General features: G+C 42.8%; 2 protein-coding genes across 5 annotated transcripts in view; both read left to right on the forward strand.

The window, feature by feature from the left end:
- The window catches only part of sik3 (SIK family kinase 3), a 46,824-nt gene extending 38,541 nt beyond the window's left edge, over positions 1 to 8,283 (forward strand). For both annotated transcript variants that reach the window (XM_049577542.1, XM_049577543.1), the window contains 7 exons: positions 179 to 348; positions 462 to 586; positions 1,368 to 2,143; positions 2,292 to 2,446; positions 2,860 to 2,989; positions 3,080 to 3,206; positions 4,724 to 8,283. In XM_049577542.1, the coding sequence (XP_049433499.1) occupies positions 179 to 348; positions 462 to 586; positions 1,368 to 2,143; positions 2,292 to 2,446; positions 2,860 to 2,989; positions 3,080 to 3,201 (1,478 nt within the window). In that variant the 3' untranslated portion in view covers positions 3,202 to 3,206; positions 4,724 to 8,283. The remainder of the gene's footprint in view (positions 1 to 178; positions 349 to 461; positions 587 to 1,367; positions 2,144 to 2,291; positions 2,447 to 2,859; positions 2,990 to 3,079; positions 3,207 to 4,723) is intronic.
- A 3,461-nt stretch (positions 8,284 to 11,744) lies between these two features.
- LOC125888834 (transmembrane protein 25) lies at positions 11,745 to 22,968 on the forward strand. 3 transcript variants are annotated; one of them, XM_049576455.1, is made up of 9 exons: positions 11,745 to 12,310; positions 15,291 to 15,407; positions 15,927 to 16,271; positions 16,360 to 16,650; positions 18,727 to 18,858; positions 18,987 to 19,020; positions 19,999 to 20,108; positions 21,959 to 22,048; positions 22,182 to 22,968. In XM_049576455.1, exons 2-9 carry the CDS (start codon positions 15,329 to 15,331, stop codon positions 22,253 to 22,255), a joined length of 1,155 nt encoding a protein of 384 aa, XP_049432412.1. In that variant the 5' UTR covers positions 11,745 to 12,310; positions 15,291 to 15,328; the 3' UTR covers positions 22,256 to 22,968. The 3 variants fall into 3 exon arrangements, with proteins under 3 accessions (XP_049432412.1, XP_049432413.1, XP_049432414.1); XM_049576456.1 differs by having other exon boundaries at positions 15,294 to 15,407; XM_049576457.1 differs by lacking the exon at positions 11,745 to 12,310 and having other exon boundaries at positions 14,912 to 15,407.
- The last annotated feature ends 1,674 nt before the right edge of the window (positions 22,969 to 24,642 follow it).

Raw genomic sequence — 24,642 nt, forward strand, 5'->3', positions numbered from 1 at the left:
ATGAAAAGAATCATTTGTCCAAAAGTCTTAATTTATTTTTTAACAATGATCTTAAAAAGGCCTTTCAAAATATTACATTTAAGTGTCTGATACCTGTAGATACGCTGTATGATGATGTCTGCTCTCAGTAAAACTTTGGCCACGGTGTTTGCTCTCATGACTCCTCTCCACTCCCTAGGAGGTCCGTCACCAGTGCAGTACCAGCACGGTACTCCTGCGCTGTATCAAGGCCAGAGTGGCAGCCCGCCTCCCACAGGCATGCCTCGAGTCTCTATACCAACCAATCAACAAGCAGCATCTGCTCGCCCCACCGTCCCGTTGGCACAGGGTGTACCTCAGCAACAGCAGGTGACTGCAAAGAGCCAATCAAATGCTCTCTCTGGTGCTTTTGTTAAAATTAAATTCTCTTTGAAGGTGATACTGTGATCAGTAATGAATATTGACCTTGACTGTCTACACAGGTGACCATTCAGGTTCAGGAAGTGGAGCTGGGAGGCGTAGCACAGAGACAGGCAGCCTTTTTGTCCACGCCTGGGCACAGAGTCCTCGGGAAGCAGCTGAGTGCAGACAACGCTGAGACGCACAGGTGACCCCACCCATCCTGTCACCACGTCCCCTGACGGCAGCCAAACCCTCCCAACAATACCAACGGACTCTTTCTGTGTCTTTTTCCATTTGTTTCCATTTTATTTTAGTTTTATTGCACTCATGACCTCGCTAGCCTGAACAGACGCCCTCGTGTTATTTGTTGTATTTTTATGTTTTATCATTGTGTGTTTCTCACTGTTTTGTTTGTGTTTTACATTTCTGCCATGTATTTTGAAACGTCAGACAGTAGCACTGGCTTAGGCCAGATTTTATGTGTGAGATGACAGAGTTTGAGGACTTTATGTGTTACCTGTAATGAAAATTAATGTAAATCCCTCATGGACTTTGCTGAGATGACATCCTCAACAAATTCTCCACCTCACTTTAGCTGGGTGAGTGATTGGATTTAAGTGTTTTGGAAGTATATGTAGAGGTCAGTTTAAATAGGACATCAGTCATCCTGTGACCCCCTGAATGGTCCCCTTTAACCAGGACTGCCTTCACTGAGAGAATGTGTAACAATCTTTAAATACACACTGTTCCAAAATCTGTCCTTTGGAAATGTCTTCACACCTCTCAGTGAATACTTGAACCTGGACTTGAGCTGATGTGTTTGCTAGGCTGTCTGTGTGCGGTGATTTAATAAAGGCCTTCTGTAGATTGTTGAAAGCTAAAAGCAAACACATCACTGTTTGCACTGTGTAAGGGCACTGGGTGCACGTTGATGTCAGACAACAGCTAAAAGCTAATGACCATTTGCATGTCCTCCTTGTATCCAGTCGCAGCCTCGGCCGCTTCACATCGGGCTATGACCAGGCTCAGTTCAATCCCCATCTCTTCTCTGGCGACGCCGCTGCCGCCTCCCGTGGCACCTCCGGAGTGGTCGGCTCCTATAGCCCCTACCTGCAGGGCGCCTCCCTCAAAGTCCCTGGTCTGGAGGATTACCAGAGCGGGGCAGTTGGGACCAGCAACTATGGCACACCCTCTACACTACAGCAGGCCCTGCTCTCCCCGACTCCTTTGGACTACCGCCCCCCACAACATCACGTCACTCCCACCTTGCAGGGCCTCCTGTCCCCCCGCCACTCTTTAACAGGCCACGCCGACCCCAGGCTGCCCCCCCAAGACCTGGCTGCCCTGCTGAAGAGGCAGAGTCCCCGGCCGTGCTCGGCGACTCCCACACCGCCCAGCGGTGCACCCCAAGAGTACGGAGAGATGCTGCTTCTCCGCCAGCTGAGCCAGGGTGAGAGCTTGGAGCCACAGGCACCACAGGGTGCCTCCGGAGGCCAACACTACCACCACCTCCTTCAGATTCGACCCCCAGATGTCCCGCCACAGCAGCTCCCGGCCCAGGCGCCTTGTCCCAGCTTGCCTCACTCGGAGAGCATGGAGGAGGATGAGGTGCCGGCTGGCTACCACCACCCACACGAGGGCCTGCTAGCCAAGGCAGGAGAAGGTCATGAGCTTCTGGGGCCACCCCGAGGAGGCACCCCGCCCTACAACTCCCCTACACACAGGCATGCTGGCTATATAAGGAGCGCTACAGCAACTAGAGGTAAGACTTGTTTTCGCAGCTGTTACAAAACTGCCTATCAGAATTTATATTCCAGTGTCTGTCGTGTTTACCTTCATCTCTCGGAGCAGTTCATCTAAAACGTTCCACAGTATACAAGTGTCTGTACTGACCTGATCTCTTCTGTCAGAATCTGAGCATGTGGAGTGCAGGCCCCAAGGGCAGGCCATGGAGGTGCCTGATCATAATGGTGTTGGCTATTCGCGAGGTTCCCAGGGTGACGCCTATAGGTCCCGTGGACAGCTACAGCGCCACCACACCATCCAGACCTGTGACGATGCCTATGTGAGCGAAACTTTGCTACTAGTTTCTACTGAACTATAGTTACGCCTGCAGCATTATAATAAATGAATTAAACTGGGCTTTTCAGTAAACTATAAGGAGGTACCAGGCAAGAAGGATGAATAATCTCACATTTGTGAGCATGTTAATATTGGCTGGGTGTATTTTGGAGACCAGGATGTATCAGCTCATCTTGCTTGCCAGTGTTGGAGAGAGCCTGTTTAGAAGGATAACAGCTGAAGGCAGGAAGCAAACGTTTGCATGACTGAGTGACACCAGAAGTCATATTCATTTAGATGTTTTTTGAGGAGGTATTGACACCTGATCATCCAAGCAAAGTTCTGACTCATCATAGCTGCTAATCGTACTGCATCCTTTTTTTCTGAGCCTGACACTGTTTTCCTCTTTCTGTCCAGGACCAGGCAGAGCCCATGTCGGGGATGAGCCTGTTGGCCGGGAAGGCACTAAGCTCCGCTCGCATGTCGGACATCCTCAGCCAGACGTCACTGACAGGAAGCCAGCAGCTGCACCAGCGGGAAGAGTCAGGTCAGTAGGAAGCGTGGCATTCATCTACCTGAAAAGTCACCTTTATACATGTTTGTCCATGTCAGTAAAGATGTTTTTTTCCTTATGCAGTGTGTGATGTTGAAGGGGAACTCCATGCGGCAGCCTGCTACCCCTCCTCCTGCACCAGTGACATGCTCCTCAGCTACAAGCCCCCTGACCTGCAGTACAGCATGGAGCAGGCTGGGGTCTAGCACAGGTACAAACACACACACAGAGTAAAGGCTTGGTCATCTTTTATCACATTTAACTGCCAAATATATAATGAGAAATTCAAGATTTTTCCATATATATTAGTCCAGCGTGGCCTTAAGCTGTATCACCTCTTTAAATGAGCAGGATAACAGCCAAAGTTTGTCCACCAGGTTCCTCATCATCCTTTCAATTTCTTTGTGTAACTCATTTTTATGGAGTTTATATAATAACCACATAGTAAGTTCTTTCACCTTGCCTTTATGTTTTACTTAACATTTATTACGTGGCTTCTTACGTGGTCGTCTTGTGGGTGTGTCACTGTCAGTCACGGAGATCCTGTTCCGTGCCACCAAAATCGTTTGCTTCTTCGTCCAAATTGGATTCAGAATGTTGATCAAAACAGGAATTGTTGGAGTCTGAGTCCCATCAACATCTCCACGGCTTACGCACCAGTGTACGTTTTTGTCGGCGCTGGCGTTTTCGTGCAGTTTACAAGCCTCTACATCTCCTTTGCAAACAACATCTTGCGGTTTCCAGCAGATCTTTCTCTTCATTTGTTTTTGGAAACAGCAGTACTGTTCTATTTCACAAGATGTGTAACAGCGCCCCCTATCTTATAACAGGAAAAACATGGAATATCTCGTCAATAGCAGGAAAGCGTTGTGTCAGAAGTGCTGTAAAATCTCAGTAATGGAGGAGATAGTGTTGATGTTCACTCCTATCTGACCAGTGACAGTGTCTATGAAAACTGTTCCCTCCTTTTAACTTATTCGTGTTTTGTTTTACAACACTGTATCCCAGTCGAGACCATTCGGCATTGACATACATGGGGGGGGGGGGCGTCTCAAATGTCAAAATGAAAACAAATTTGTCAACAAATCTTTCTTATATGAGCTTCGGATAGTGAAAAGAATCAGGTGCAGACATTGTCAGTTTCTCTTTCACATATGAAGCAGACCACAGGAGGTGGTTTTTGTCAGAAGCATTCTCACCTACTGGAAGTTCTCTGTTGAGTTCAGGTGAAAGGTGGTGCCTGGGTAAGAGCGTGCAGAGGGCAGGACGTGGCGTGGATTATACTGCAGTCACGTAGCAGGTTTATAATTTGGTCTGACAGTTTAATGTTTAATGTCAGATCTAGCCATTTCGGACATTTGCGTTCTCACGTACAACTCCTTCGGGTAAAGTTAGATAAATGTGTGAATTTATGTATAAATATGACACACTGAATTATCCAGCTTTGAAAAGCTGATTTCAGAAGCCAAGTAGTAAACTGATATTTAGATGTACAAACAGGTAAAGCGGCCTTTTAAAGGTCAACAGTCCAGTCCAGTTCAACTGTTCAATTTAAAGACACCCTGCAGTGAACTTTTCTTTGTCATTTTTGAAACACAAATTAAAAAGATATTTTTTTACTTAGTCTTTAACGCAGAACAATTTATCAAAAATCTTGTGTTTAAAAAGGAGAACAGGTAAGAGTAGTCCCAATATGATTTTTTTTTCTTCTCCTCTGTCCTCTTCTAGGAAGGGGTGTATCCTGTGTACAGCGGTCCATATCAGCCATCCTGAGTTGTGTTGACTTGAGTTGAGCAGCATCACGCCAAACCACCGTTCTCTGCCCTAACGGGGGCGCTCTACGTCCATCTGTCTGTCTCCATCTGTCCTTGGGAGGGCAGTCTGCGCAAGAGAGGGGGAGTGTGGGTGTAGATATTAGAGGGGTTTGGGGGAGGGGGGGGAGAGGGTTCACAGGTGGGGCCTCTTGATTCAAGGGTCAAAGTGCCAGCATTTTCTGCACAGACATCCAGCAATCATCGCCGCAGGTTGTCTCCTCTTTTCACCTCCTATCGTGGGTTCCACTCTTCCCTCTTTCGACTCCACCCCACCCCCCCACCCCCCACACCCACCTAACCCGCCCTGACCCAATCCTCCCCTTTCACCCCTCGTCTTCTATTAACTGTTGGCATACTTCATACGTGCCTCGTCGGCCAACGCATTGATACAGTCGTAGTTTCAAGAGTCCAGTAACACAAAGATGCATCATACACACTGCTGCCACAAACCCAAAGTATTCACATTAGGTGTGAGTGTGTATGTGTGTGCATGACTGAGAAGAAGAAGTGAGCGGAGGGGGAAAGGTGTCTGTGAGGTTCAGTCTGCTCTCGCTGTCACGCAGCAGATCATTCCGGAGCGGGCTGAAGTCTCGGCAGCCGCGGCCCCTTTTCATCCGGGCGGCGGGTGTTTAGGGTCAGGCTCCGACTGGGCAACAAAAGCGTTCTCTCCAAAGATGGAGCTCAGTGACATCGCACAGGACAAACCAGCTCTCTCATTGTGTGTGTGTGTGTGTGTGTGTGTGTGTGTGTGTGTGTGTGTGTGTGTGTGTGTGTGTATGTGTGTGTGTGTGTGTGTGTTGTTGTTGTTTTTTTTTCTTGTTCTGGCATTCATTTCTTTTTTTTATTTTCTTTTAAAATTCATTTTTACAGCTAATGTCCATGTAGGCATTACGGTCATTATTGTTACTCTTATTGTTATTACTGTTTTCTGTAAAAGAGGTTTTATTATAATGAATATTATTATTATTATTAAATGAAAAACAGTTCTGTGTTGCAAGGAAGACAACATTGTTCTTTGATTACTTAAGTAATTCTGCACTTTCGGTTCAAGCTATCCTCTCCTCTTTCTCTGTTTCCACCCCTCCTCGCTGCTCCCCGCTCTCTGTCATGCTGTTTTTCTGCTCTTCAACCCCCTCCTCCTCCTCCTCTTCCTCCTCCAGCCCTCACTTTCCCCACCTTAGGTTCCCCCTTCTCTCTACCCTCCTTCCTCCTTTCCCCTGTCAGTGACAGTGTATTGCATTGTGGGTAGTTTTACCAGACATTTGCTCCTTTCCTTGTACAGTGATGCCATGTATAGAACGCTATTGCAATTTCTGTATCAAGTCCTTTTTCTTTTTTGTTACCTTTTTTTGTTTTTGGATGTTATCGGGGAGGCTTTTTTTATATTGGTATTGTTTCTCATTTGTATTTTTGGATGTCTTCAAAATGTTTTTTCTTTCTTTTTTTTTTTTTTTTTGTTTTATGAATCTTGAGATTTCTAGCCAAAAGAGGACAGAGAGAAGAGAGACAGTGCTCTCTCTGTGTCGTTAAAAAAGATTGTTCTTATGTGTTTTAATATTATTATATCATGACACTTGAATAAGAGGAGAGTAATTATTTTGTGTTGCTTTTTAAAGTATCATTTCAATCGATGTTGTGACTGTCATTCTTGTTGATGTTGGGCCTGTTTTCTGTTGACGGGGTAGTTGTGGCAGGCTATACAGGGTCAGGCTTTGGGCTTTGTCTGGGGTCGGTTCGGGTGCTACAGAGACTTGACACTCTATTAAAAACAAAACAAAATAAAGACAGAGACAGAAAACGAGGAAAATAACTTGTAATATAGCTGACATATCATCCTGAACATCACAAGTGTGGAGACGGACAAACCCACTTCTTTCTTGCTGCCCTACCTATCTGCTGTGATCCTCCCAACATCTTTTACTGCATTGGCTTCTGATCGGACGACGCCTTAGGGACACGGCCCCTCCTCCCGGGCTAACCTTGTTACTATGGCGACCAAGGAGGAAACTACAACTACTATAACCCGACCCCCCCTTCTCCCCACTCTTTTTGTTATCTTCAACCAATCTTGTTTCAGCCTTGCTTTGCCCAAGAGATCGGAGGAGGTGACGGCTGCGTTTCATGAACCGTCAGTGGATCTCGTTGTAGTTCGACACAAATGGACGCACCTCCAAACCATAAAAGGGAAACATTTCAGGAGGTGACCATAGGAAGGGAAGGAATAGCTTGAGTTGGACTTTCACAGCAGAGGAATACAAAGTTGTGGCCAGAGCGGGGCATGGCGTGCCCACCTTAAACATATCTACCACGGCCTGTGCTCCGAGCTGAGTGGAGCTCAAGCACAGCCAGATGGAGGCTACAGCACACTGGGGACCACAGCAGAAGATTGAACCTCCCCTTTTTCTTTTCAATTTAATTTTATTGTTTGACCTCTATTTATCCTCCCATATACAATACCCCTGAGTCTATATTGGGCCAGCAAAAGACTGTGGCACAAAGAATAAAGCTCCACTTGTATGTATTCATACTGGCCAGATTTCACAAAAACCTGGCTGCACGGTTGACTTTTCGTACGCTATATACAAAACATCGGAGAGCTGCAGATGGTGTCATGCAGCGCCTGTGCTTTCCATTTGCACGTGTCACTTCCTGTTTACCAACCTTCGCTCCCCTTCAGGGCAGATGGGATAGAGGTTAAATCAAATGTCTAAAGCGAGAGTGCGTACAAATGTTACCAGTGAAGCAGGACGGATTCATGAAATTAACTTTGTCTCTTCCCAAACTGAGTCTCATTAGGCAGAAGAAGCTCGTTGCCATCTTGGTTTCCCCTCCAGCTCTCTCCTCTTTCAGATCTGCCCTCCTGTTTCGTTGTTCACATCGAGCCAAGAGTGAGATCTGGAAGAGAGAGAGCGGAGTACTTGGAAGGTATTAAAGAGGAAACCTCTGGAATGGAAGACATTGCATGTTTCTTGTCCCACAGCAGGATGGGAACTCTAAAATTAAGACCAGAGGCTCCACCTTGTCTCATAGTGCGGCCAGAGCTGTTGTTTCAGATCTGTGCTGGGGAGGGAAAGAGCAGAGGCACACAGGAAGGGATGGCCCGCGTGAATGGAAAGCACTGCAGATGACTGAGAGGTTAATGGGGAGGAGAGAGAGCTGCTTCACACACATCTTCTGCCTGATCAGACTGACCCTTCTCCCCCACCTTTTTTTTTTTTCGGTCTTAACTCTTCCATCTCCTCCTCTTTTCTCTCCACCCCAGCCTCCTTGCTCAGCAAGCCAGCTCTGCTCTACTCATGTTTCTTAGGTTCATTTTGTTTTTTATTGGTTCATTTTGTCCTTTATTTTTGTTTTTATGTTCATTTCTGTTGAGTACAAAAATACTAAAGTGCAACAACAATGATTAAAAAGAATATCAACCAAACTGAGATGAATAAATAAATATATATAAATAAAGAAATAATTTAAAAAGGTCATGGCGTGTGTGTTTGTGTTACTTGCTGCAGGCCTGGTTCATCATAAAGCATTGCTTATAGTGTGTTTGTAAAGGTTAGACAGTCTCACAATATCACCTAACAGACCATAAAGGACAATCATGGTGTGTGGTTTTTTTTTGTTTTTTTTTAATTTTTTATTTATTTATTTATTTTTTTGGCAATTCATGTTTTTTTCCCCCCCCAAATCATTTCAAATCATTTTCAATTTTAACATTTTGCACCTGTTTTTCCACCTTCCAGGCAGCAATTGATTCAACTCATGTCAGGCTGAAATCTATCACAGTTTACATAATGTCTCATTTCACAGCTATTTTTGTTATTGATTAACCTGCCTGTTGTTTTTTTTAATTTGTTTTGCTCTATAAAATGTTGGAAAATTCTCACAATTTCTCAAAGCCCAATCAGACATCTTCAGAAGCCTACTTTTGTCCAACAGTCAAACACCCTAACATCCTCCATTCACTGTCACATGAGACAAAGAGTTGCAGCACATTCTCACAGTTGAGAAGCTGGAACGAAGACATGTAAACAAAATGGTTCCCCGTTCACTTCCTGTCATTTAACCAACTGATTAACTGACTTATCGCTCTATCTCTAATGATGCAGTTTTAAGTGCATGTGATTTGCAAAATGACCACTGAACAGAGCAGGACTTCTGTCATTGTAGCCTGAGTCAACCCCTTTGTGGGGGTCCCTAAAAAGCAGTTAGTATGTGAAAACTCAATTCCCATTATATTTATTTATCATAGGCAATTGCAGCTATACAGTATACAATAAATGAAAACTACAACTGTCTACAGAAATGACTGGCACTAAATCACTCATATTTAAATTCTAAAAAGTGAAAGTGATGAAGTAGTGCAGTGTTTGACATTGAATCTACCCACAGGAGTCTAGCAAGGGCTTCTGCTGAGGTACGGCAACACCACTTGGACAAACTACACGCAGAACTTAAGCACATCATAATAGGCCTACAAGAACCAGCAGTGCCAATAAAGGCAATTTGTTAAGTTTATTTATGACTATACTTAAATTTGCTACTGATTATTACCGACAGTGGTGCATGGCTGGTTGTCACAGCATAGCAAAGAAAAAAAATTACATATCGATATGTCCTCCTGAGACCCAGCGTCCTCATATGAGGACATTCTGCTTCACTGAGACCTGTTGTCCTCGTTCATGGACACTTCTCTGTGGCATCTAGTGGTAGTAAGAGCAAAATACAATGGTTCATGTAAAGACAAGATGGCAGCCATCTCTGCCAAGTCTACAGCCGATCCTGACACAAAAGTGGACACGATACAAAACCTGATCAAATTTGATGGTTTAAACTTTTTGATTTTTGATTAATGACATCTGTAGTTTGATATGGTGTGCAGATTAAACCAATTTAAATAACACTAACAAGCTAGGACCTGTTAATTAGGAGGTACTTGTTTGAGGACATTGTGACTTTAGAACTATCTCATTTGAGGACATTGTGACTTTAGAACTATCTCATTTGAGGACATTGGGACTTTGGGGTCTCAGGAGAATATACATATATTTGGCATTTCACAATTAATATAAATTATGTTTTAATTTATTAAAAGCATAATTTAAACATTGTTGGCTGGGATCCCTGAGATTTGTGACAAAGATACTGACTGGAACATTTTACAGTTAAAAAAATCAACATGTCAGTGCCCTCTAGTGGACAAACTATATGATGGGGGATATTCTGAATTACGCAAACCTACTCAAGCATTTCTGTACAGCAATATCTTGTCACTTATTGACTGACATATACGCTAATATCAATATATTTGCAATAAGCTAATATCGGCTGATATCTCATAGCCGATTTTGTCTTTATTTCACAGCACAATTCCCCTCATGTCTGACAGAGAACTGACGGAAGGTACTTCTAAATCTTTTGGAGATACAAATGATTTTCACATTTCCACTCACTGCAGTTTTTTTTTTAATAGTGTACAAAAATAAATGAAAACCAGTGGCTGAAAATGTTGTTTAAATTGTCCTTTATACATAGATGTTTATCCTGCTGAAACCCCAAAGTCCCAATGTCCTCAAACGAGACAATAATAAAGTCCCAGTGTCTTCAAACAAGATTATTCCAAAGTCCAATGTCCTCAATCAAGTAGCCTTCTTCCTAATTAACAGGTCTTAGCTTGCTACTGTTGCTAGAATTAGTCAGATTTTTACACCATATCAAACTACAAGTATAACTAATCATAAACAAGTTTCAACCATAAAATTTGATCAGGTTTTGGACCTTGTCCACTTTTGTGTCATGATCAGCTACAGATTGACTTGGCAGAGATGGCTGCCATCTTGTTTTCACATGGATTAGTGTCTTGTGCTCTTACTACCACTAGATGGCACAAAGAAGTGTCCATGAACGAGGGCGACAGGTCTAAGTTACGCAGAATGTCCTCATATGAGGACGCAGGGTCTCACGAGGACATCAAATTTATTAAATGTGTGTGTTATATGTTTGCGGGACTCTTTGCTCCTCAGTGTGTGCATTATTTAAGCAACTACTTAGACTGTCATCCATTGAATCATTGTGTAAGGTGAGTGAGTTTCCTTTGCTATATGCAGCAGGAGTCACCTGTTTGTGTCTCGCACCAACCAGTCCTGTCAGGGGAATGTTATCTTCTCTGTTTCCATCCAGTGATGCAATATGTCTTGAATATGTAGCTTGTTTCATCAGTCAGAAAGCCTAGATATTCCCCAACCTTCTGTTGACCTTGCTGCACAAATGATTGAAGTCACAGGAAAAAGGATATCCACTCTTTGCTCGATGCATTGTCTTTTGGCCTTCTCATCAAAATCTGTTTTCCAAGCAGAGAGGAACTTTAGGACGGGAGTTTCCTCGGGGGGGAACAGCAGACCCCAAACAAAAACAATCTTTTTTTTTTTTTTTTTACGAGGGAAGGGGAGAAAAAAATGACACTATTTCCTTATTTATTCTATTAAAGTCCCACTGAGACTGAAAATCTCTTTTCCAAGAGAGACCTGGCCGAGGTAGCAGCCAATCAGAACACATTAAAATGCAACAAATACAACATTTATCATACTAAAACCAACAATAAAACAATAACTATTCAAAGGTAGTGGCCTCTCAAGACAAGGAGTTTGGCATTAGCAAAGGACATATACCTCTTCTATGAGCCTGTTTCTTTTGGCTGCAGTGCTCTGCATGCTGCTGCTCAGGTCTGTACAGCTGCACTGCAGAGGCTTTTCAGTCTGAAGTAATGGAGCTCAGGCACAGCGAGCCATGTAGAGTGTCTGTGTCTGTGTATCAGGGTTTACTTTAACATGCCTGATGACAGGCAGGATGGAAGGATGACAGACAGAGAGGTGTTGATCCCTCTGAACTGACAGTTTGCGCTCCTCCATCCACCACAGGTCCATGTCATGGATCGTTAAAGATTGATGTTTTGGACAGAGCTCTGTCTCTTGTCTTGTAGCCTTTATATCCTCCTCTCCTCTCCTCTTCTCTACTGTCCTCTCCCACACTGGCTCTTTTTTCTTCCCTCACGACTCTGTGCCCACTCTCCCTTCTCTCCATCTCTCTGCATCCTCTGCTCCTTTCCCTTTCTCCCTGCCTTCACTCTCTCCTCTCTCTGTCTTTCTCTCCATCTCCTCAGCTGCCTGCTCCCTTTCTTTCTCTCCCTCATCCCCTCCTCCCTTCCCACTCTCTCCTTCTCAGAGTGGCGGCAGCATAACTGCCTGCGTCAGCCAGCCCTGCCAGCCCCTGCCAGCTAGTGAACGCTGCTACTGGAGCTGCTGTACCCTGCAGAGAGCCGCGTGTGTGTGTACGTGTATGTGTGTGTAAGTGTATGAGTGTACGCAGATGGGAAAGCAACTGAGTCAGGGAGGGCTGCCTCTCATCTCTCCGCTTGTTATCACCATCCTTCACTCTCCCTCCTCTCCTCCTCCGCTGCCATGGAGCTCCAGCAGGCTGAATCACAACAGCGTCTGCAGAAAGGGCTGAGGTAATACTGTGTGTGTGTGTGTGTGTGTGTGAGTGAGTGTGTGTGTGTGTTGTAAAGGGCATAATTTTGTGTATTTAACTGCACACACCTGCATTGAAATGCCTGCATGCAGCCTCAGAAAGTGCAGTGTGTGTGGAGTAGACCTTCAGTGTAATGTATAGCCCCTTGCTCTTATTGTCAGTGCAATCCCAGCATCCTCGACCCGAAGGCGAAGAGCTGTAACACCTTCTGTCATGTGCGCAGGAATGTTCTTGGTCGTCTCCATATGTGTGGGATTATGAGTGTTTCCTTGATGGCTCAGTTCCTGCTTTCGTCCGAGGTGCTCACACATATCACGTGACCCAGATTGCAAGCAAGCACCAGACATTACTCATTCCCTGCACTCACCGTACAGTGTCCGTGTGCACAATCACCATCGATCCAAGCAGGCCTGTGAATGTTTTGTTGTGATGGGGTAGGTCTGCAAATCAAAGCTGGACCAGCAGGGATTATTATTGTTTGTTTGTGACATGTCCTGTGTGCTGTTCTTTGTCGTCATTGCATTGAAAGCTTCATTCCAGTGGCTCTGTGTGCTTCTTTAGGTCTGCACCTTGCAATAATCTATGTGTCTTTAAAGGGTGAATTCGCTAGAAACCAAAACCTTAATCCTCATGTTCTAGGGATGGGAATCACCAGAGGACTCACGATATGATATTATTGCGATGTGCTGAGTATTTCGATACAATATATTGCGATTTATTACCTTTTTTCCCAACTGCTGATTATTTCCCCAAAGGAAAACTTTGCAAACATCAGTTTTACCTCAGAAGATAAAGTTTTCAGTCTGTTCTTCCAACTTCAATCATTTTTATTGCGGCAAAATGTGATGCAAAGCAGACAGACTGACCAACACCGTCACAAAACCTGTCAGAAATGTTGCATACACCTGACAAACTGAACTGTGGGCAGATTAAACACGTGAGTCAAACACCTCACATGCAGGTATCCTGCTAACTGAATGGCAACACCCATGTTAGAAGTGTTGTCTGTTACATTCTTGTGCTGCATTTTGTAGGACGTCTGCAGTGTTTGCTCCGGTGCGACTTTTGTGCACTGCTCTAGTTTGGAGAACGTGAGACAGCAGTCTCCAGTCCTCTGTCAGATAATTTGCCAATATAGTCACATATGAATCCACTGACCTTGAAGTCAAGGCGTCACAGGTTAACGCCACCCTTCCTGCTGTACTCAAAGATTCCTCAACTTTATGCCCACTTCTTTGTAGAGCTTGGGTGCGGCTGTGCCGGTGGAGTCGCATGCTGACGGAGTGTTTTTAGCATGTAACAAAGCCTTCGTTTCAACAGCACTGTATAGATACAGTCGGCAATGACGGGAACGCCCATAAACGTCACATCCGGTTAGAGCCGAGGGGGAAAACAAACCGGTCTCTGCCATTAGCCACAATGCCCAAGAGTTGCTGTGTGCCCTTTTGCACTGCAAATAAACAAAAAAAAAATCACCAATTAAAGTTTTACATTTTACCAAATAATAAAACAGAACCACAAAGGAGGACAAAATGGCTTCAAGCTATCAGAGGAGAGCTTTTAGCTTTGCACAGAAACAGGCAATAGAAATGTCCTTCAGCTATATTTTATTTTATGCTTGGAGTACATTTCAGAGCCAGCACTTTTTTTTTTTTTTTTTTTAACATATACCGTACTCAGTAAAGAACTTTAATCAGTACTTCTACTTTTACCAGACTTTTGTACACAAGTATCTGTACTTCTACTTAGGTAACGTTACTGAATGTGTACTTTTGTACATGTTGCGAGGAAATCTACACAAATTATAAATGTAGTACAAAGTTCACTAGCGTTTAAACAATTAATCTAATATTCCTGATATTCCTGACATAGTCTACAATTGTTTGGAAATGGTTAACATTACATTAAATTTACCTGAAATGAAGTGCTGAGTGCAGACATACACGTTTTGTTGTCCCATAATCTGCCAAACTCGTCCTCTCTCCTGATAGCTTGAAGCCATTTTGTCCTCCTTTGTGGTTCCGTTTTATTATTTGGTAAAATGTAAAACTTTAATTGGTGATTTTTTTTTGTGTTTATTTGCGGTGCAAAAGGGCACACAGCAACTCTTGGGCATTGTGGCTAATGGCAGAAACCGGTTTGTTTTCCTCCTCGGCTCTAACCGGATGTGACGTTTGTGGGCGTTCTCGTCATTGCCGACTGTATCTATGGACCCAGATCTTTGCACATCAAGTCAGTGATGGACTGTGTTATTTTCTCACCTCTCTCACAGTGGGATGATAGTTTTGTCGAGCTAAGTGTGTCCAGTCTTGGTTGATTTTTTGGCAGAGCGTATTAAGCATTAGCTTAGCCGTTAGCAGCTAACACTATGTCTGGATGGTGGAGTGAGAGGTTCGTGGTTTTCCTGGAGCATTTTATTCTCATATGACACTGTTTGCAAATCGCATGTGTCATATCCAAGTCCTCCTTTCCTTGCGTGTTCAAAAAATTTAAAATAAGTCCAGACGCTTGATTTAAACGCTGACGGCACATTTCTGATTTCTTTCTCTGGTGTCTCAATCTTTGTTTTGAATAACTTCCTGCCAAAAGCCGCTGACTGAGACCTCTGCTGACCTCAGCACCATCTAGTGGACTGAAAAAGCAACTGATCTTATTATTCCAGTAGCAAAAGTTGTATTAAAATGTGTATCTGCAAAAATTCATTATGTATATAATAAAAGATCGATACTTGGCGTCCGTTTATTGATACAGTATCGCCATGCAAAATATCATGATAATATGCTGTATCGATTTTCCCCCCACCGCTATCATGTACCCCGAGTGGATCTGAGCCATGTAGATAGTTTTGGTTTTATGTATTGAGATATTCATTTCTGAGATTTCTGCTGGTGGTTCCCCTCAGATTAATCCACATAACCCATCACGGACATGTAATTATCTACATTATTTCTTCTTCCAAGCAGGTAGTTGTGTGTGTGCGGTGCTCCATTGGGCCAGTATGAAGTGTGTGTGTCTGAGAAGGTGGGCGTCGGGCTCTGCTGTCGTGTTCCTTCACACACTGGCCTTATCCTGGTCAGGTAAGGCACACTGCAACTGTAACCTACATGACCTGCTCCTTTTACTTCATTGGAATTCAACCAAAAATGACCTCTGCTAACTGTAGCTTCATATTTGAAAGATATGAGAGTGCTATCAAATATTTCATGAAACTTTCTGCAACAAAAGGAATGAGCATATTTACCAAAATGTAAGAGTTGCAAAAAGAGTCATACATACAAATAAGAAAATAACTTTTTGCTACCTTTTCCGTCATGCTAGATAAAAGTTGAAATCTGTCATTTGTCAGGATTTTGCTCACCTTATTATTTCCCTTAAGAGTGTCCACTTAGTCCCACTCTACTGTGCTGTGATTGGCTAGTACTTACCCTAATCGTGACCTCTTTACCCTTACCATCTCAGACCTCAAGGTGTCAACTTGACAAGTACCAGCCAATTAAAGCATAGTAGGGTGGGACTGGGCGAAACACTATTGGGAAAATAAAAATGCATGTTGCTCGCACAGTCCTATCACATCCACATTAATGCTGTACTTACAGGTGCAATTGAGCCCGCGCCCAAAATTGATGGAAGGCACCGGAAGGCTGTGACGCTGCAGGAGAACAAGACACACTGGTTCAACTGCCAATCAGACGGCTGGGATCCCCGTGCCCCTCCCTTGCTAACGTGGTACCTGAACGGGGAGCGGCAGAGAGAGCCTCCACCCAGCCGGGGGCGCCTGGTGATGCCGTCGCATGAAGATTCTGAGGTCATGAGACCAAGAACCCATCGCAACAGCACCTTCTCTTTGCGGGCCAGGAAGTGGGACAGGGAGCTGGTGTGTGTCGCGTCAAACCCCAGGACAGGGGAGAGCTACAACGCCACGGTCTCACTCAATGTCCAGTGTGAGTCTTTGTGAAATGTTTCAGGATTATAACTGGACCCAGCTGTTTTCTGTTGATACAATGAATAATGTCGTTCCTCTCCTCCCAGTTCAGCCAGAGATCCTCAGGCTGAACGCACAATACACTGAAACCTCAGACCCCGGTCTCTCCCTGGTCCTCTTCGCCTTGGTGCGCTCCAACCCGCCTGCCACCATCACCTTCGTGGACCCGTCTGGCCAGCTGGTGGCCAACACCTCTGACTTCCTCATCCTGGATTCGCGAAGCTACCCCTGGCTGACCAATCACACGCTGAAGGTCACGCTCAGTAACCTATCAGGGAATATCTCGCTGAATGTCAGCAACAGTGTGGGGACGGTGCAGAGCAACCTCACGCTGGCAGGTCAGTGATGGTAAAATGCAAAGGGAAACCAAGAAGGACTATCTTATGCTAAGCTAACAGTTTCCCAGCTAGCTTCACATTTACCATACTCTTCTGCGACCCTGCTTCCTCATATAAGGGCATGACATTTTGAGTTTGCTACACATTATACTTCATTTTGCTTAACTGAGACCTGTTGTCCTCGTTAATGGACACTTTTTTGTGCCATCTAGTGGTAGAAAAAGCACTGATACACTCATCCAAGTAAAAACAAGATGGCAGCCATCTCTGCCAAGTCAGTTTACAGCCAATCCTGACACAAAAGTGGGCAAGATCCAAAACCTGATCAAATTATTTCCTTGACAGTTGTTTATTTATATTTTATAACGTTTGTAATTTGATATGGTATGCAGATTAGACCAGTTTTGGCATCGCTAACAAGCTACGGCACTGTTAATTAGGAAGTACTTATTTGAGGCCATTGGGACTATGTTGTATTATCACAGTGTTTCACACAGGCTTATTTGGTGTGACAGCCCTACAGACACAAATGAAATCCCTAGCTTGGAATACAGCAAGGAAAATTCATACAGACATACAAAACAACAAAACACAAGGCTTTTAAATATGTTGCATTATTGGCAATTTTGCTTTTGCACAGTGTTATTCAGACATTAAAATGAACAGTTTTGAACAGCCGAAGACTTGAACACTGACGTCTAACCCATGGTATTAGTATTATGAAACACTGAACAAATGTTGCATTATTTGCAGTTTTGTTTTTGCATAACAATCTAGCTGGCACTGGACATCAATATGAAATCAGAAAGAAGTTGGACTTTTATGGTCGATGGACGTTAAATTTTATTTGGAATGAAAATCAAGAGAGTTCAAGTATCACAGGGTCTTGTTCCCGAGTGAGGGTAGAATGGAGAGTAATATGGATCAGCAGTTTGGTGCGATGCAAGCGCTGCGTTGGATCGTCATGGTGAAGAGGGAGCTGAGCCAGAAGTTGAAGCTTTCGATTTTCTGGTCCATCTACATCCCAACCCTCACCTATGGTCATGAGCTCTGAGTAGTGACTGAAAGAACAAGATTGCAGATACAAGTGGCCGAAATGAGTTTCCTCCGTGGGGTGGCTGGGCTCAGCCTTGGAGATAGGGTAAGGTGGTCAGACATCCAGAGGGAGCTCGGAGTAGAGCCGCTGCTCCTTCGTGTCGAAAGGGGTCATTTGACGTGATTCAGGCATCTGATCAGGATGCCTCCTGGGCGCCTCCCTTTACAGGTGTTATGGGCACGTCCCGCTGGTAGGAGGCCCCAGGGCAGACGTAGAACAAGCTGGAGGGATTACGTATCTCGTCTGGCCTGGGAACACCTTGAAGTACCCCAGGAGGAGCTGGAATGCGTTGCTGGTGAGAGGGACGTCTGGAGTGCTTTGCTTGGCCTGCTGCCCCTGTGACCTGGCCCCGGATAAGCGGATGAAAATGGATGCAACATTATGACGTTTTTCATATGTTGGGTTTTGTTCTCTAGACCATAGGACTAAAGGTCGTTATTCTGCGTCAATTTGTTGGCATGAGATGTTAGTAAGATGCTGAGATTTTGTTTACTACACAGCGCAACTTAAAACCAACAAATTAACAACGTCATCTGTCATCAGTACTCTACTGTACGTCAAACTGCGTTGGCATTAGAGGTTGTCCTTTCATTGAATTTTGGTCACCTGACATCACAACCTAAATTCAACCAATTATCAACATTTAATAATGCTGGCAGCCAGCTGGGAATGTTCAGGCATTGAAATAAACTGTTTTGTATTTTATTACACGCTTGTGACTATTAAAAATAAACCCACCATCCCCATGTCATGACCACATTTTTTCCAATACAACTCACTGTTCAAAGCTTAGTTTTGGATACTTATCAGGTCCTAAAATAACTAAGAGAAATTAAAAATGCATACCAAACAAAAGCTCGGGTCTCAGGAAGATACATAGAGTGGTATCACTTCTTATCTAACCCTCCAGGGGCCAATAAGTACAACTCCCAAAATGTCAGACTATTACTTTAACCCTCTTTATCTCCTCCTCTCTCCAGAGTTCCTGCAGTCCCGCGTGGAGGTGCCCATGCTGGGAATAGTGACCGGGGGAGCCATGGCCTTTATGGCCCTCCTCATCCTCAGTCTGATTGTTCTCTGCCTCATGCAAAAAAACAAGACCAAGTCATTTGGTGAGACAAGAGTGTGTTTGTGTCTGTGGCGAGCAAGTCAGCTGGAAAATCTGTGACTGTACCATTGTGCATTGTAGTGAATGATACTTATTGGGCAGGATAATACATCTCCTTGTGCTATGTTACAGATGAGCCAGTGGAGATTCTGATGACCAAGAAAAGGTAAATAAAGTAATCATGGACATCTCAATAAATCCAAATGGAAAGCAAGTAAAGCAAGCCAACAAGAGGGGTGGAAATCCAACCTTTTTTAGATAATCACATACATCAACTTTTTTACTTACTCAGTCTGTGTCTGAACGCCTGGTCAAGTGTGGCTGACGAGGCTGGCTGCTCGCGCTAGCATCAGAGCAGAGGCTGTGCTAGCTCAGACTTCTGGGTTTGCTGCTAAATGCTTTGTGTTGAGGTGCTATTTCAGGCTTGAAGTACTCAGATGGTACAAAAATTCCTTAATGCAGAAAACAGTGCTCCTATCAACACTTCCATCTGGGCCTTTTTTAAAATGTAAATGTCATTGTGGCATTCAAAGACGCACCGTGTCAAAGGGCACCACGGAACACGATTAATCAGTGTTTGTAGCGTCCTGTCAGCTGATGTCATTTACATACACTATGAAACATATGAACAGGAAATACAAAGGGATCCATTTAAAATGTTTACCTTTCAGTTTGAAATGGTCTGTAGACTATAGTTGTGACATCACAACTTCATAAAAGTCCTGACGGCTTGTTTAAAGTCACAGTTCCTAAATACGGACGGTGTGCATTTCTCTGTGGATTGAATATTGTGATACTTTTTACAGTGTTTATATAGCACCTATACCTGCTTTATATATAAAAAAGACATTAATATATGGGACCTTTAATGTTGAAAATAATTAATTGAGTGTTAATGTTTGCTTTTTTAACAAATGAACACCGACAATCCCCATTTATGATCCATACAACCACCTTCCTTTGACCGACCCCGCACTGACACTGTATCACACACCTATCTTATACTTTCAGCATCATTAGCGGATTGGAAGCAGAACACTGATGAAAGCATTTTTGTGCTCTTATGAATATTTGATGTCCATCCTGCAGACCAATAACGCGTCTAATCCAAGTTGGATATCTCTCCTCCATATTTCCTGCACAGCGACTCAGCCAATCTGAAGATAGAGAAAGCTGATAAGACGTACATCCCCAGAGAGAACATGTCTCTGCCTTCCAACATGCAGCTCAACGACCTCAACACTCTGAGAAAAGGTACGAATTTAAGATGTTTAAAAGGACAAATCACCCTCATCTTGTACACAGATGGGTGGAGCTGTGCAGGAGGGGCAGATGTTGGCTGAGTGCCATTTAGACTAAAATTTTAGTATCTGCAGTATATAAAATAAATATGTATGGACTGTAGCTCAATTAAAACAGTCAATAAACACCAGATATTTAATTTGTTTTCACGATCGATGCTCAGTGCTGAAAGGTTGGCAAAGTTGAATCTATTACTATAGGGGGTCTTGCATGCTGAAATCTGAAGTGAACGACAGCACAAAAGTTTCTGACACATTTCTATTTTGGTGTAAAATGCCATCAGTTGTTGCCCAAGTTCTTGTGACAAGCAGGCATATTATTCATCCCCGAGTTTCCTACAGGACTTGAATGCAGCTATAAATGGCCATTCAGCCACAATTCACTGTGTTTGTTTGTGGTAATGTTTTTTGCCCCCTGCCTTCCTAGAGGGATATTCCAGCTATTCTTGTCATAATGCACAACTTTTCTTCACTATAGTGAAGTATAGAAGAATACCGTAGAAATATGATAATAGTAATAATAAACTTTATTCATATAGCACCTTTCAGATCACAGTTACAAAGTGTTTACAAAACCAAATAAAAGACAAAGCAAATAAGTTGTGTAAAGCAAAAAAAGCAATTAAAACAGAATACACATAACAGAGTAAAACACACAATAATAAAGCCATTAAAATCACAGAAAGGCAGTTTAAACAAGAGGGTTTTCAGAAGTGATTTAAAAGATGAATAATAAATAAATAAATAAACTGCAGTGTGATAGTAGATGGATCTTTCTTCTCAGAGCTGAACAGCTTTTACTTAACTTGTCCTTCTTTCTATAGATGTCTGCATGTACCAGCATGGCCCTCTTTTATATGCTTTTGTATTTCTTCTCCTTTTTAAAATGATTTTATTATTATTTTTATGTTTTTTTTAAATGTATTTATATTTTTTATTATTTTGTATTTTATTTTTATTTGTATTTATATATTTTTTATTTATTTAGTTTATCATTATTTTTATGATTCATTGATATATATTTTATATTATTTTTACTTATTTATTTTCTTCTTATTATTTTTATATGATTTATTTATATTTTTTATTATTTTGTATTTTATTTTTATTTGTATTTATTTATTTATTCATTTATTTATGTATTTTATTATTCTGTGTATAGTTGTGTTTTTGTACATTTGTATATGTTCTGCAGTCATACATTGGTGTTTGAGGATGTGATTAGTTCTATACTCACTGAACAGGTGATAGCGGTTTGGTAGTCAGACCGTTGCTCCTCAGAGTTGATCTCATCTAATTAGTGGCAGCAGCTGACTGATTCATCACACCTGGTGGTAATCTGTCTGTGTCTTTATCTGTTCTGTGAAGCACTCATGTCAGTAGTTCTGATGATAGTCAAGGACTGAAACGTCTGCTGCTGTTTCAATTAACTTTTTTTTTTTTTTTTGCATTCTGAGCTCCCTTCTGTATGCAATGGATGCTCTAAACTGATATTTTTTGCACTGATCTCAGCCTGTGAACCTTTTTTGTGGCTTTCTACCCCAGTTGTATTGGTGTGTGGGTATCTCCTCTGTTAAAATAACACAAATCAAAGCCATACTAATAATTAGTAAACACTGTTAAGTATCATTTCATGGTTTATTAACAGTAAAATAACTTAAGTTTAATTAACTATCAATTTTCAATTAAATCTTATCATCTGTCTTGCAGCAGGAGAGGTGAAGTGTATTTCCCAAAACATTATCCAAACATCTCTTTTGCATTCTGCTGTGTCCTCCATCCCTCTTGCATCACTTCTCGTAGCTCGAGAGGCTGCCCAGCAGAACAGTGTGGGAGAGAAGAAGAAAGAGGAAGAGGAGGAGGAAGATCTGTCTTTAGCCTACGCCGCCAGAGGTCAGGCAAACACACTCTGATCCTGTTAGATTTTTCATTATTTATATTTCAGATTCAGCGTGGAGGAACAGCAGTGAGGTTCTTTTTATTTTATTTTTTATGTTCCCTCTGAATCCCTTCTGATGTTTCCCAGGTTTTGCCAGATATCCGATGGTCGGCTACATCTATAAGGTGAACAGCACAAGCAGCGAGGAGATCTGGCTCTGACTGACCTCAAAGTTACACACAAACACACTGTACATGCATGCATGACTACGTCCAACAGTGCAGCTGTCCAAGAGGAAACCCAGAGCAACTGCCAGTCAGTCATTCAACCAATCATCAGTCACCTTCAAGCTGGATCAGTATGACCAGATCCCAGTAACTGTCCTGTGTCTATCTGGGACGCATACAATATCAACACTGTTTCTCAAGTTCCTCCAGAAACTTGAATCTCTCTTCACAAAACTGTCGATGTTTGTCTCTCTGAGTCAAGTGCTCCGGTCTATGCACCCCTGATGTGTTGTCTCAATGATGCAAAGTACAAACTCAACATATAAACGCTCATATTCTGTGTGTTTTGACATGAAAGCCTCCTGTAACCACTTGCTCATGATGTCCTCTGCCCCTGTTGCATTACTGGAATGCATTAATTGTTCTATGCTAACACCAGAATGTCTAAGATTACGTACTGTACGTGAGATTTTAACCTTTTGACCAGTAATATCCAAATAAGATGGTGCATAATAATTATGGAGTGCGTATTTGTATATGGACATGTAACATGTCATGTATGTATATTTGTATGGATATGTATATGTGTATAAAAGAGGACGTCTAATAAAGATGATATTGGAGTTGTATGAGGTGAACATGGGGCTTGCTGTAGTTTTATTGGTGCCCACCAGGGGGTGCTGTAAGGTGCTTTATAAAACATGGAGGACTTTTTGTTGGTGTGTTTTTGACAGTGATGAGTGTGTGTTGTGTGATGGTAAATAAAAAAAAATTACAGTAGCAGGTGCAAGAGACACACTGCATGTCTTTATGTTTGACACTGTGTGTGTGTGTGTGTGTGTGTGTGTGTGTGTGCCAGGTGTTAGCTCTAGGTCACAGGTTTTGTGGCTTTTCTTCAGACAGGAAGTTGTGTTGTGGGAGCATCTCTTTGCTCTTTCTCTGCAGCTTCGTCTGCGCCGAGTGAGGAATGTAGTCTGTCACACACAGCGGGACGAACACAGACGACACACAGGGAATTAAAATATTAATCTGAACACACATGGTTGTGTCTGTGTCGTTTGTTTAACCAGATGGAGCTGCTGCACGCGTCTCCAAAAGCAACCAAACAGCAAGCAGCAGCCAGAGTGATCACACTGATCAGTCATTTCGGCTGATACATGGCTGGTAGTGACTTTATTTCTGAAGTCAATATGAGGATTTCTCTTTACAGTTTGCTGTTCATGTCTTTCGGAAAATGTGGCAGCTGCTTTGAAAAAATGAGTCATGGCATTATGGTTAAAACTGACTGTGGAATTTATCACAAGTTTACACAGTTGCGGTGCATTTCAACTCCTCGGAACATAACTACCAGTAATATAAGGCTTTAGTTAGTGGTTGAACAGAGAACAAATTAACAATGAACTGTGTACTCTATTACATATCAGTAGTATGATTGAAATCCACTGACGTCAGCAGTGGAGGAAGAATTCAGATCCTTTACTTGAATAAAAGTAGCCGGTAATAATACGACATTACAAGTAAAAGTCCTGCACAATCTCTGTACAATTACCCAAGTATTATTAGCAATGAGGACACAGCCCCCTCAGTATTTAGAGCGTGTGCATTTTTTTGACCCAAATAAAACATGAAAGTAGCTGAGGACTTTTACTTTGACATAACAAAATGTGTTTACATGCTAGATTAATGCAAAAAAGGTGGTTGCATGAAAATGAAATGATAGCCTCCAAAGATGAAAAATGAAGCCAACAGGGACAACACATTCTCACTCCAACCTCATCACATGTTAATATGTTTGGTCATGGACTTCCCACGTCAGCGTACTACAACATGCAAGGTACCCTGGGTGTGTTGGTTGTTGACGTTCTGGGGAGCTGTGTCAAGTTCTGCCTGTTACATGCATTGTCTTCTTTCAAAATACACTTCTGTTTTCACAGGAAATTTAACGTTTACATGCAGTCTCTTTCAAAATAAACGCACTACGTCAGTACAACAACGCAAATTGATGTGTTTTTTTTCCAACAACTAACGCACATGGTTGGGTTTAGGAAAAAAGATCAGAGATTGGCTTTATAATCTTACAGGACATGAACACCGCTTGTAATGACTCCCTTTGCTTGTCAATCAAGGGCACCTGGTTGCTGATGGTGAGGATGTTTCGACGTGTGTAAATAACATGTCCACTCAACTGCTTTGATCAACAATGATCATGGTGCCGTTTATTGTTCACATTCTTCAGGTCCACAGTTTCCAATACGTGCCAAACTTTCACTTTTACCAATAATGGCTGCTTACCAGTGCAGATCCAGATTTACCAATTTAGAATAAAACAAACACTATTCAATGCCACGCCACGCCACGCCACGCCACGCCATGCCACAGTC

This window comes from Epinephelus fuscoguttatus, linkage group LG5 (assembly GCF_011397635.1).
Source record: "Epinephelus fuscoguttatus linkage group LG5, E.fuscoguttatus.final_Chr_v1".
NCBI lineage: Eukaryota > Metazoa > Chordata > Actinopteri > Perciformes > Serranidae > Epinephelus > Epinephelus fuscoguttatus.